General features: G+C 36.6%; 2 protein-coding genes and 1 non-coding gene across 3 annotated transcripts; 1 reads left to right on the top strand and 2 right to left on the bottom strand.

The window, feature by feature from the left end:
- Positions 1–9: 9 nt before the first annotated feature.
- Positions 10–5280, bottom strand: LOC145897318 (metastasis-associated protein MTA3-like). Its single transcript, XM_082985557.1, has 18 exons — positions 5131–5280; positions 4637–4704; positions 3893–3986; positions 3707–3830; positions 3576–3639; positions 3402–3519; positions 3246–3345; positions 2400–2499; positions 2155–2343; positions 1861–1994; positions 1732–1805; positions 1493–1653; positions 1085–1298; positions 900–1034; positions 748–849; positions 651–688; positions 462–553; positions 10–407 (listed from the first exon to the last, which is right to left on the bottom strand). Exons 1-18 carry the CDS (start codon positions 5159–5161, stop codon positions 251–253), a joined length of 1995 nt encoding a protein of 664 aa, XP_082841683.1. The 5' UTR covers positions 5162–5280; the 3' UTR covers positions 10–250.
- Trnar-ccu (transfer RNA arginine (anticodon CCU)) lies at positions 2574–2646 on the bottom strand. Its single transcript has one exon. It is a non-coding gene; the product is annotated as a tRNA-Arg (tRNA).
- Positions 5281–10918: 5638 nt separating the features above from the next.
- Positions 10919–13225, top strand: LOC145899778 (uncharacterized). The gene is made up of 3 exons (XM_082988684.1): positions 10919–11510; positions 11588–11698; positions 12447–13225. Exons 1-3 carry the CDS (start codon positions 11148–11150, stop codon positions 12810–12812), a joined length of 840 nt encoding a protein of 279 aa, XP_082844810.1. The 5' UTR covers positions 10919–11147; the 3' UTR covers positions 12813–13225.
- The last annotated feature ends 24 nt before the right edge of the window (positions 13226–13249 follow it).

The raw sequence follows: 13249 nt of genomic DNA, 5'->3' as shown, positions 1-13249 counted from the left end.
TGCTTAGCAATTGTTTTGTACCATATTTTTAAATCTTTTAGGTATTGCCATAAAAAATTAATGGCTGCAATCAACCATGTGCAACTATGTGATGGGCATTTACTGCAGGGATGGTGCACATGTAAGACTGGTACATCTGGTCATCATCTAGATTTGTTATGTAACACTTCAGTCCAACAACTTTCAGCACCAAAGCTCTTGCTTGCTTGCTCGCTCACATTGGAAATAAACTTTTTGAAACTTGCATAATTTAGTCATCTATTACGATAGGCTCAGGATTGACAGTTTTCACAAGTCGGGACAAACCAACCAGTTTTCCCATAGTCTTTGGCAATATAATGACTGACTTGGTTGGTCTTCGAGCAGCACTTCTTTGAAATGAAGCTTTAAGTTGCTTTCTCATTTCTCTGCAACATAGTAGTATTGAAACACTGAACCAAAAGAAAGTTCGTGTTACCAACCTGACAGTATTGTTGCAAATAAAAAACATATCATCAGAAACGTCTGTTGAATTCATACACCTTTTCTTTTTTTGAGGCCCATTAACAATCCTCTAAAAATCAAATAATATAACTTTAAACAAAAAATGCATAGTTCTGAGGTCTGATAGGATGCTGTTATGTGTAAGTCAAAGAACCACATTTACTTACACCCTGAGATCCAGTCAATGAGGATTCTGTTTTTGTCCCTGAAAACAAAGACCTGTGTATAGAGTTTAAGAGTGGACTTTCAATAAAGTATTCTTACCTTCAATCCCATTTTGATGAGGCCGCTTTGGTGGAGGTGCAAGGTTTTGTTTGTTTGAAAATCGCAGAGGAACACACTTACGGTTGTTACACATCATGCCTTCTGTATAGCATGAATTTGTTACATTGATGTTTTTGCTAAACATTACTTACTTTTAATGCTGGCAGTGGTATTATTAATTTTTGGTTGGATTGCTGCAATTTGCACAAGGACTGTACTTAATGGTGGCCATTTCCGAGCTGCAAATTTTTTTGGTACTTGTGGTGTTGATGCAAGACGCACCTGGCCTAAAGACACAGTATTTGTATCATATTGACACATATCAAAAATAACATACATTCTGCTTTAATTGCTGCAATGCTGATTGCCTCAAAAGGTCGTCGGCTGAAATGTCGAACTGCAAGAATATCTCGACAAAGGCGCCTAGCAAGTCTTGTCAACTTGGTTGCATTTAAATAAAATGCTTGTTTGGTTTTATGTGATGCGCGTGATGCTCTTGGACCTGATATTGGTGAAACACTCAATGTTGCAGGTGGCCTGTAGCGAAGTTCCTGAAATGCAATGAAACTACAGTGCAAGAAGTCAAAACTACAATATGATTTTCAAAAAGCCTAGTTTCACAGCAAAAGGTCTGCAAAGTACCTTTACAAAAACAATGACAAAATAGTTTGTTCGAAAAAAAATGCAAAAAAAAAACTTCGGAATATATATCCCAAATCATATTTGTGTAAAGCCTTTGAAATACCTTGTCCGTTCCCTTGATTTTGTGATTTTGCATTCTTTCTAATCTGCTTGAAGGGGGCATTTTTAAACCACCATACTTCTTCCAATACATCCAGCAAGAAGCACACAAACGACAACCCATATTAGGAGGTCCCCATGTGTACCACTGGTAAGAATTTGTACCTAAAAATATTTGCTGGGTTACTTATTACTATTCTTACAAATTTTTAGGCTTTATTTAATGACATACAAACAACTTACAAAAACATCCTTCACATGCTTTTCCTCCAACATCACCATTTACCATTTTAATCTGATTGGGATTGGGTTTGTTGCTAATTTGTAGTTTTATGTTATGTAATTGACAAACGATATATACCAGTAACTTACTAGTTTGGTATGTATACTTGTTTTAACTTGCTTTCTGCTTCATTCGCTTTTAGGCGTTTTTGTTGAACATATCTGTCCGATGTTTTCCACATGTAATAGTATTCAACAATGCTTGCCAGAGATTTCCAGGGTAACTAAATTTCAACATGAACAACTTTTTAAATTCTTTTGAAAAAAAAACAACGATGAATTTTAATTTAAGATTACACTGGCCAATACTTTAGGGAAGGGGAAACAATAACTTAAGAATATTACAATTAAAACAACGACTTTTTGTACAAATTTATAACCCACAAAATCCTGCTGAATGTCAGCAAAATCTTTTCCATATTTTTCCAAGGCTTCTTCAAACAAGTTTGCCTCTGAAGGGGACCAATCTTCTAGCTCGTCCTTACAAAGAAACGGGCCACCTTTCGGAACGAGTTCGTTTATTGCCTCAGTAACCTTATAATTGTTCCTATGCAAACAGTCCATGGCGTGAAACTGTAACGTATTAAAGTGATTCATTTGGAATGATATCTTTCATAACAATTGTATACCAAGGTAATGTCACGCGAAGCGGCGGCGGCGCTCATGTGCAAAGCAGGTTGCCGTAACGAACTGCTTCCATCCAGCGCTCGTGCAAATGTGCCAACTGACCTAAAATGAACCCAAAAAAATTTCATCAAAAAGAAACGTGCGAAAAAACTCCACGAACAAAAAACTAAAAAGACCACCCCGGATGGGACTCGAACCCACAATCCCTGGCTTAGGAGGCCAATGCCTTATCCATTAGGCCACCGGGGCTCCCGCACTTGTGTTGCCAGACAGACTTTATATACCTCGCCTACTAAGAACTGTCCAACACGTCGAACGACGTGTTCGTTTTAAATTACCTTTACTCATAACAATATCTTTATTTTCTGATGCGCACATGATATTTAACAAAATCCTGGCAATTGGAACGATTTTTTTTACTGCGCAAAGTTTGGAGCGATGATCGAGTAACAAGTAAATAGCAGTTCTGTAGTAACAACGAGCGATAGCAAAAATGAAGGTATCACGAAATATATCACGCTTTGTTTATCACGTGACTGTCTTCTTTCACGAGAAACAAATGGGTTGAGAAACGTCACAAGCAAGTGCGTGCGCGCACACACATCCTGTCGCGCGCTTGCCTAGTTGTTCGAAATCAAATTAGGACTCACGGCGGAAGAACACTAAATTAGATATGGCAGTTTGTGTTCTCACCAAAAATAAAGAGCAAGCTCCCAACAGCTTTACTTTTGTCCAAACAAACTGACGAACACACGAATAAAAAAATAAGAAAAAATCAGATACCTCAAAAAAAAGGAAAATGGCCCTCATGATAGAGTAACAATTGTTAGTTGTTTTCATTCACTTACCTTGAAACTATAAGAAACTGATCAACTTGTTGACCTGAAAGTGGGTTGCAAGGATCCCAAACCAACTCCTCTAACTTTTTCTGGGACTTGTATTCCTTAACTATCACAGTAGGTATGTTATAGAACTAATTACACAAACAACAATAATCAACCTACATTCAGAAGGTTTATCAGGGACCTCTGCTTGGTACTTGGAGCCAACACGTATTTCTCCTTTGTCTGCCAACAATGTTTTTTGTGCAGGGTCGTACACCAAAGAATAAAAAAATGTGTCCTAAAAATACACATAATAGAACACAAAATGAACTAATTTGCAGTGCAGTTACTTACTGATTTGCTTAAATATGATTTTAAATCTTCAGTTTCATTAAGTAAAGTGACACTGCACTTTCCTCTGAAAATAAACAAAAAGTTTTAACAAGAAAAATTACATTCTGAAATTTAGACAAAAAACTTTTTACCTAATATGTGTGGCTGGAAGTGTGTCAAGTTGCCTTGATAAATACAGTTCTTTATGATTTAATTGATGACGATCAGTTTCAGTTAAATCTGTACATGTATCATCCATGTCCTCTTCCATGTCTCCTGATATTAAAATGAAAAAAAATATGCAAACAAGATACCAAAATTTATAGATGCATTCATACTTGCATGCTTGTCTGCCAATAGCAAAAGACTATTTGAAATGTCTCGTCGTCTAAAAAAGCAAATAACCTTGGCTTCAACATTCCCACTTGATGTCTGTTAAAAGCAATATATTTGTCCTGGGAAAATTTTTTGGTTTAAGAGATAAGCTACCACAATCAAATCACCAACCATTTCCTAAATTAGTGTATGTATCTTTTGATTACAGTTGATCATTGTTTTAACATTATATCACAAACATAGTCTGCAAACTAGCAACCTCAATATGATACAATAAAAACAATTGTAATAATTACTCTTTACTATACAAGTGGCCCAAACAATTAAAGCGTGTTCGACTATTGGCTGTTATTATCAATTTGCACAAAATAATAGACTTTACCCAAATTATAACAAATTTTCACACAACATTTTGGCATTATTCAACCAAGTAGCAGGAATATGTGGTAGGCTACTGCAAACATAAAGTGATACTATGAGCCTAACCTAAATGTACATCAAACACCAAATCATGTTACCACATTATAAATGTTTTTTTTTTAAATCAACCTGATTGACATAGGTGGTAAATGGACACAAATTAACTGAATACAAATAAAGATTATTTCACATGAAAATGTTATGTGTGTATGTCCCTGAGGCAAACAAATACATGATAGTGATGGCAGTTAGTTACAAGTCAACGGATTAAATTTTCATGATCTTGATTTATACATTGGGCTCAGTATACCATACAAAACCCGTACCTTGTTCAATTCCTCAATACGGCGAATGACGTACGGGTTGCTTGATGAATTTTCAAAGTAGACATAATCTAAATATATTTCAAAAATGAATTGACGTGATGGTTTTGTGATAGCATACAGTGTATGGTCACTCAAATAAGTAATGTAAAGGAATAAACATAATGAAGGGATTATCTCGTTAAAAATCCACACACACTTTGCCGATAGAATTGTAAAACCGTCCAACCGCAGGTCACGGAAAACGATCAGCAAGCGAATATTCATCCGCGTTGTACATGCGCGTTGTTCCACAGTCGTAAAATAAAATATAATTCTTGCATTTTTGCTTGTGCTAATATAAATACATAGCGTCACTTCTAACCAGTTATGGTTCACAACTGTAGGACACGGTATTCCTTTACAATATTCATCAATTGCGACATTTAAACAAAAACAGATCAGATAAAATGCTAACAAAAACATATGCAAACCATGAAACGCAGCTAATGACTTACCTCCAATTCGATACATGTTACTAGATGACATGTTATTAATTCTCAGATTTCTGGTAAATCCACAGGTCTTTTTTCCTTAAAGCTTTGTCGCATATCCATGTGACAAAGCGGGGATCTCTGTTTCAAACCCCGCCAGAATAACCTGTCTGTTTTGCCCTGCCTGCTTCCTTCAGAAAAAGGTAGTGACGTCACCTGCCTCGTATATTATTTACTTGCCTCCAAGCCCGTATAGAAAAAGATGAAATCTTGTCATCGCAGCAAACTTGAAGTGCTAGATTTGAGAAACTGTCACAATTATAAAAAAAAACATTTTAATGAATGCACGCAAGTGCGACCATGACACAAAAGTGCGGTCTTTTACTTTAATTGACCTCCATCGACTGAAGACAATTAAGCCAAGCGTTGTGAAGCATGAAGACATTGTTCAATTACTGTTAGAAATGTTATTAATCGTGCTACAGGGCATAGGCTGCAGTTTTTAGTTGAATTGTTTTTAGATCGACTGCTTTGAAATACTTTATCCTAAAAAGCATGCAAAGCAAATTGTCACAAAATTAGTTTTTTCTACTAAACTCTCGGTTTCCCACCATGGAAAAATCCAACAATTGATCCCGCAACGTGGATCGGAAACACGTGATACAACCGCTCACGGCGTGAAGTATTATTTGTCCGTCTTTTCCATCACGGTAGGCCTATAAGTATCCTATCGTTTACGGACCTATACTTGCACATTGCCAAGACAAGATCAAGTGATTAAATGCCGATATGTGATTACTTGACGAGAAGTGTGTAAGGTTTGAAAGGTATTTCGGCAAATAGAATAAGCTAGCTATTTGGTCTTCTTTTCAAAAAATGTCCTTGCAGAATACTATCGTTCGATTTTTCAAAAGTCTGGGGAGTATCTAATTCTTGACTAGACTATAGGCTACAGCCTGGAACCTTTAAAACAATTAAAACAATAAAGATATTATTTTTGCTCTCTTGGCTTTAGCTTACGCATTTCTGAAGAACTTTTGAAATCACCTATTGCAAGAGAAACCGTACATATAGGCTACACAACAAAAATCTTATTGTTGATAAATGTTCTATGTTCCATAAGCTTTTTATTCTTATATGTTCACAGGTTTTAAACTTAAAATGCACATTTTTCAGAAATCCCAACTTCTGCACGAAATGGTTTATGGCGGTGCTTATTAGGCTACGTTGTAGGTTACATCCTAAAGGCCTCACAATAAAATCCTAAGAAATTAAATCCAAGTTTTGGAGGTGATCTATAAACAAAACATTTTCTGTGGTTTGATGGACTACTGTTGCTTAATGTAAAAAAATGGGTAAGGGGTAAAACAGTCCCAGGGGCTTCCAAAGCTGCTATCCAGTAGTTAATTTTGTTACCATTGTGCAGAGGAGGGTTGGGGCAAAAATGTCCCCAGGGGAGTGTAGCAATACGGATGTTTCCCTGCTTAATTCTTCACACATTTGGAACACAGACGGACCGAAGGCTGCTGACGGTGTTAGACTTTCTGGCAGAACTCGCACAGTCTTCTGACATTCGACTCGACGACATACCTTTTTTTATTGTAACTTGTTAAATACCCGTTCGCACTTTACTCTGGAGAGTTCGTTGTCATTATTCGCTGTTATTCTCTGTCATTGCTTTTGCCACCAAACGATAGTCTCGGTCACTTAACTAACAACTGGCACGCGGTAGAAGTTACTCGCTCAGTCACTAACGTGCTTGGAACAAATTAAACTTTACGCCACCTGATACTGCAAACGTGTCTTTCAATTAATAAACAAGTCTGTCACAAATTCAGTAGTCTATTATACAGCAAGAACACGCAAGCGGACTTTAGCTTCAGCCATAGCGACTGGGGAATCATTTGTACACTGCAGGGGCAGCAAAATAGATGCACTAACAAAAAACGTTGTAAGGAAATTTCTTAAGTGCATAAATACTTGAATAAGAAGGCCAAATGATGAACACAGGTGTGTTTGAAACGTCTCCTCAAACCTTTCCACAAAATCAGCCTTAATATGTTGTAACTTTTTACTCTTTTTTTTGTGACTTTTTACTAACTTTTTTTTATGAGAGTGTTCGAAACGTTTGCTTGCAAAGGTTAGCATATTAGCTGTGGCTTTTCTATTCCGGAAAAACAAATAAACAACGCGATTTTGCGACCTCAACGTCTATTTCCAAATCAATGCCCTTGCAGTACGTAATTTAACTACTTCGTTTCTGTTCACAGAAACATACTTATTTGCGATACCGTACTGAACGACAGTCAATCGGGTTCAACGAAAAGGATACTGAGCCAGAACGAAGTAATATAGGATACGTTGAACGGAATAGCGTTTAGATGCGCGTGCCCTTTTCTAATCTTAATACATTGTTTACCAGTCTGGTGTCTACGGACCCTTTGACAATTAGTAAAAGTTGAGTTTTATTCTCACCCAGGAGGCAATTTAACGGCATTGTTATACATCACAAATAAGCAAGAAAATAAACACAATAAGATTTAAGTTATGAACAAAGATATTTATTGGTGACCAATTATTAGCCTTGTAATATGAACATTGTGTTGGTTTACCGTTATATCATGATGAGCATAAAAAAAGCTACAGACCATTTAAAACTCGCTTCCCGTTTTGTGCATTGCTTGCCGGTTGGTTGTTTTGTTGCTATTATATGATAACCTGTATCAGTCTTGTGACACTGCACTGTATACATTTCTGGTATTGTCGCTGTTAAAAATACCGAAAACACGAGCTATTGTGAATTCCTCTCGCTTCATCACTTTTTCCTATATCCTTAATCGGGTGAAAATATTTTTTTATTGCTGGGCGTAAACTTTGTTTTTATTGTATTGAGAGATTAATCATGATCAGGCGTAAAAAACTTCTGAAATATGTGCGCCGCTTTATTTTGGAACGTCATAGTGGAATACTTTAACTTCGAAAACTTGTGATTATATCTTATAGGCTATGGGTTGACTCGGATGAAAACAAGGTTGTTTTCTTTTTACCCGTTTTTGTTGTTTATCGCATATTTTCGAATAAACTTTGGGTTCTGATCCTTGTTTTTGTTAATTCCCACTCATTAAAAAAATGTTCAATTTAGTTCGCCACAATGACTTCAGATAAATTTTGCGCAGGGGTCCGCGAACCTAATCATTTTTTAAAATAGGCTCCGTGACTACAAAACGGTTATGAACTACTGTTCTGCAGTATCGTAACAGCGTAATCATTCGACTAACTGGCCGCTATTATTGCTGTGACGACACAGATAATTGTCATGTTTCTCCCAATGTTTTTTTTTAATAATCAGTGTCCCAAACTTTGGTTATCCGAATGAATTTGTCGGCCAAATCATATCTGGAAGAAAAAAAAGTAATACAAAATCTATTATGCACATTTGTTACTTTTAAAAGTAAACACTCACATTTACGATTTTGATGAATACCGCTATCCGCAAGAGTTCATCGAAGAGCAAAGATACCTTACTCGAGAATACGCAATTCGCAAGTATGACCATGCGGTTTAATTACTTGAATAGGTGTCAAATCCGATTACAATTTATGCATTTTTATTTAAAACTGTATTTGTGGATTTGTGTATTTTGTATTGTTTTCCAATAGTTTTGATTTATGAGCATGCTGGTGGCCAATAATTTATGACATGTGAACTTAACAAAAGGAACGAATGCTGTTTGTCCTTATTTTGAAACACCTTATTTTTAACTTTTTGTTTTTATTTCGTTTCACCGTTTTATTTTCGTTTCGTTTCTTATTTAAAAAAAGATTTAAGTAGGCTGCCTGCAGGGACATTATGGCCGTCTTAACGAACTATTGCCAATAACTGCAAACAAAATTGGTATATGCTAGTAAAAGAGGTTGATACTAAATATCAATTAAACTTTTGGGAAGGTATTAAGACAAATGTATTTCGCTTTTGAGAAAAAGCATCCTCAGTGTCAATAAAAAAAACAATACAATAAGTGGGTTAAAATGAAAAGACTCACCTTTTGTTGTCTTATATACAAAGACTGTCTTTTTGTGATTATGGAGTAATTATTCATAAGGTGGAAATCGTCAGGGCCTGTTGAAAGGAGAATGATTCCCAGAATCCATTTACAAAAGATTATATAAACCAGAGGGCCGAGCAACGCATCATGATATGCTTTTCCATCATGTGTTTTGTGAAACGTCCCTTTGTCGGTAGACATCATCTTCGAAAAAAAGTCGCATAATGTCAGTCCTGTCAAAATTACTGTAACAATCATTATAGGCACCTGGAACACGACACAGCTCGGGACAAGGCAGGACAAAACACCATGGCATAAAAACCCCCAAAGCTGTACATACTATAAACCAATACCACATGATTGGATTTGAGTCTGCAAGCAACACAAACATTTTGAAAGTAACTTTTTGATTCGATGATCTTTTTGCGCCTGAAGGACTGATGTTTGGTCAGCATTGGAACAGCACATAAAAGTACTGATCGATGTTAGACTATCTACATGTTCTTGCTATTGTGGTAATCACTGCCCCAGGCTCCAGCGAGTACGTCAGTCAGAAAGCAAGTGCGTCACAACCATTATATGTAGTTTGACTTTAAAAATACATTGTTTATTTGCAAACACTGCAATGTTTTCAACATTCAATAACATGCCTGAAACGAAATTACGTCATCAACGTATTTGGTTTTAATGCTTGTACACCAAACCAAGGCGGCTTTCAAGGAGAATTTCAGTGTTCGCGGCTGCATTCCGACGCTTGAGCGAAGGCATGACGTCGCTAGGTAAAGAGAAATCGACGTTTGCCTTTCACGTGTGCGTCTATTTTTGATCGTTGTTACAGTAAACACGCTAAACAGGAGAATAAACCCAAAAATAGGTTTTTGCAGAATATATAATTGTATATTTTGCTGTCATCACCAACAATAAGGAAGTTTTTTTTTGATACATATTACTTGTTAGCAATCTGCCATAACACTTGTCTGGTATGTTGGATGACAAACAACAAACCAGTAGACGGTTTGCCTAACACAAGCCGTTGCTGTATACAGTAGTGATATACAGTTAAGGGGGTTGTTAATGATGCTGTCACCAAGTTCCGTGAAACAAGCCAACAAACCCCTTCCGCCCTATCAATCACACACCCACATACCTTTGTTTTGCAGGCATAAGAGATGACGTACGTGACGTAACCGCTTCCGAAGACGCTTTTTGGATTTTTCGTGGTGATGCAACAGTTTTTTTTTATGTTGAAACTGAAAACGTTGTTGCAAATACGCCAAAGCATAATAACATGTAACAGTCAGTATTTGCAAACAAGTGTTACGCGTTGCGGTTAAAAGGCAGAAAAGATTAAACGTTATGAAGTGGCGACAAAATTAGGGTTAGAGGGATAAGCAGCTCTGTTCTAACTGGCAGCGAAGACAAATTCAAATCAATTTACATCACAAACCGCAAAAAGCAATGTGGTCTATAGAAATTAATTTGGCTCAAAATAGTAACAGATGCTACTAAATTGGGTGATAAATTTCGTTTTGCAGCGTCGCTGGGACAGTAACAGAAAATCAAGGGCCACAAAATACTTTTGTGCGATTCTTACGTCACATCACTCGAAACAAACACTGAACGTCACGCCTTGATGAACAGCGCGTGACGCGCCGGTAAACGAAAAAGGCAATGAAGTCAAGAACTAAATTTAGCCATTACAATGTGGCCTTATCGAGGAGCACGCGAGACTCGGCGGCGATATAAACTCTGACGGCGGTGACGCAACCGTCGTTAGTTGTGCATCTGACATGTCGAGGAAATACTGCGCCTACTGTTCGTCAGATATGGTAGTTGTGTAATAAAATTGTATGTTTGGTTTAGTCAGAAAGAAAAAGAATAATTTAATTTCAAATATTTTTGTGTGTCCTTTTGAATAACTTTTTTTCTCGTGTATTTCAATACGTAACATTCAGGTGACTAATAACTATTCTGTTTAGCTTTTCAAAATTATCTAATGAAACTTCAAATGATGACTCACGGCCAATCAAGTCCTAGTCAAGACAGATCTTCGCCATACTACATCACTAATTTACAATGCGAAACCGCTGCAAGTCAACATAACGTCTACACCTCTGGTTATCCAGTGGATCTGCGTCAAGACCGTCGAAGCCCGTGCAAAAGTGAACAGTATTATCAGCAATCAAGCATTCAAAACTCGCCATCGCAACAAAATATTTCCTCTGACGATTTGTTGCTGGTTGACGATCATATTCGGCCTTTGATAAAGCAAGAACTTCGTTACACCATACAAAGCAAAAGAATAGCGCGCGGTCTGCCCACTACCTTTGAAAGCGAAACTAAAGTCAACGACACAGAAGTAAGCTTTCCCAAACATTTTTTGACAAGTAATATGTCATTCTTATCGCACAAAAATAATTTATTGTGGATATCTAGGAACCAACACGAGAAACCTTGATAAAACGCGCGAGAAGAAGAGAAAGAAACAAAGTCGCGGCTGCTAAATGCAGATTTAAGAAAAAAATGATTTCGGAAAAGTTACAAGAGGTAGGTGTTTTTCTAAACGAAAAAAATTATATGAGACAGTATAATACCCTACACACAATAACAGCAGCATGGTCTGGTATAAATATAATCAAAGTGGCTCACATTAATGCTTTCTCCGTATTTGACAATTGATCACAGAACAGTGAGATGGGTTCTTAAAAGTTGATTTATTAGCCTATTTGAAATGAAATGTCATGTTTTTTTATTTAGTAAGCTATTAAATAGATAAAGATTTGGTACCGAAAGTTTTTGTCTATGTTTTTTAGACTAGAATAGTTTCATTGGACATTGGTGGCACGCTTAAAAACCGTGGTTTGTTCACTTGTGATGTAAGTGAAACAATAAGGAACCTTGCTAAAAGCATTGATTACTTAGAAATCAATGCCTCAGGGTTAATGTGCAGAATCTTGAAGAATACGATTTGCTGTGTCACGCAATTTCGTATATGAGTAAAAAATGAAAAAGTATTTACCATTAATGGTTGTTCTTGCAATTTGGTTTGAAAAACTTGTGAATGTTTTTGTTACATTGAGCTTTTTGATGTATTTTATGTCAAGGTATGATATAATATCACCGCTAAAAATAATATTTACCCACCACAACTTCAAGAGCATGAGAGTACAGGACCGTGGTTTAAGATGGTTTCCTTAAACACATCCCGACAAGGGCTTCATAAACTATATGGGTGTTACACGTTAGGCATCGAACGTTTGTTTCTTTTTAAATAACCCTACATCTTTTTTTAAAGGAATCCGAACATTTGGAACACCTAAATTTGACCTTGAAACGTGAGATACAAAAACTCCAAGAAGAGCGCCAAAAGTTAATGTACATCCTTAATCTTCATCGACCCACATGCATAGTGCGAAGCCCTGCAAGCACAAGCAAAAAAACAACTTTTGTCACCGATGATGAATGTAATGCAGGCAACATGCAAGGTGCTTGCTCTCTGGGCGAGGAAATAGTTGATGAACAAAAAAAGTATAATGAAAATCAAAATCTGCATGAAGGCGCTTGGGATACGCAGATGGATAGTGACCAGTATCTTGACAATCTGCTTTGTTCTCAGGGAGGGCTAACTCCGACATCTCAATCTATTAGGCCACTAGATTGAGGAAATGATTCTTTATATATTTTTTATGATATTTGCCTTGCCATGAGATTGTTGTGACTGTGCTGTTGCTATTGATCGTGCGTTGTTTTTTAGTACTCTATTGCATTTTAAAAACGCAAAATGTTGCATATCAGTCAATTACTGTGAAAACTGTCTCAAGCTGCAGCCATGCTTACATTTAACAACTATTCCCGAACATCCACTGTCTAAAAAAATACCATGTTGATGCATTGTTGCAGTGTGCATCGATCATATACACAATCTTACGTTTAACTCTTTTATTGTTACTGGAATTTTGAGAAAATTTTAATGCATATTATGTTTCTCAGTCAAATGATTTAAATCAAAATAAATCACTTCGTTTTCAATCGGAACTACCATACGCAGACAAACAATAAATAATATAAAAATTATTGACATTGACACTTGCAACTACT

The sequence above is a fragment of the Ascidia mentula genome, chromosome 4 (assembly GCF_947561715.1).
Source record: "Ascidia mentula chromosome 4, kaAscMent1.1, whole genome shotgun sequence".
In the NCBI taxonomy this organism is placed as follows: Eukaryota; Metazoa; Chordata; class Ascidiacea; order Phlebobranchia; family Ascidiidae; genus Ascidia; species Ascidia mentula.
This window is presented reverse-complemented; position numbering and strand designations above follow the sequence as displayed.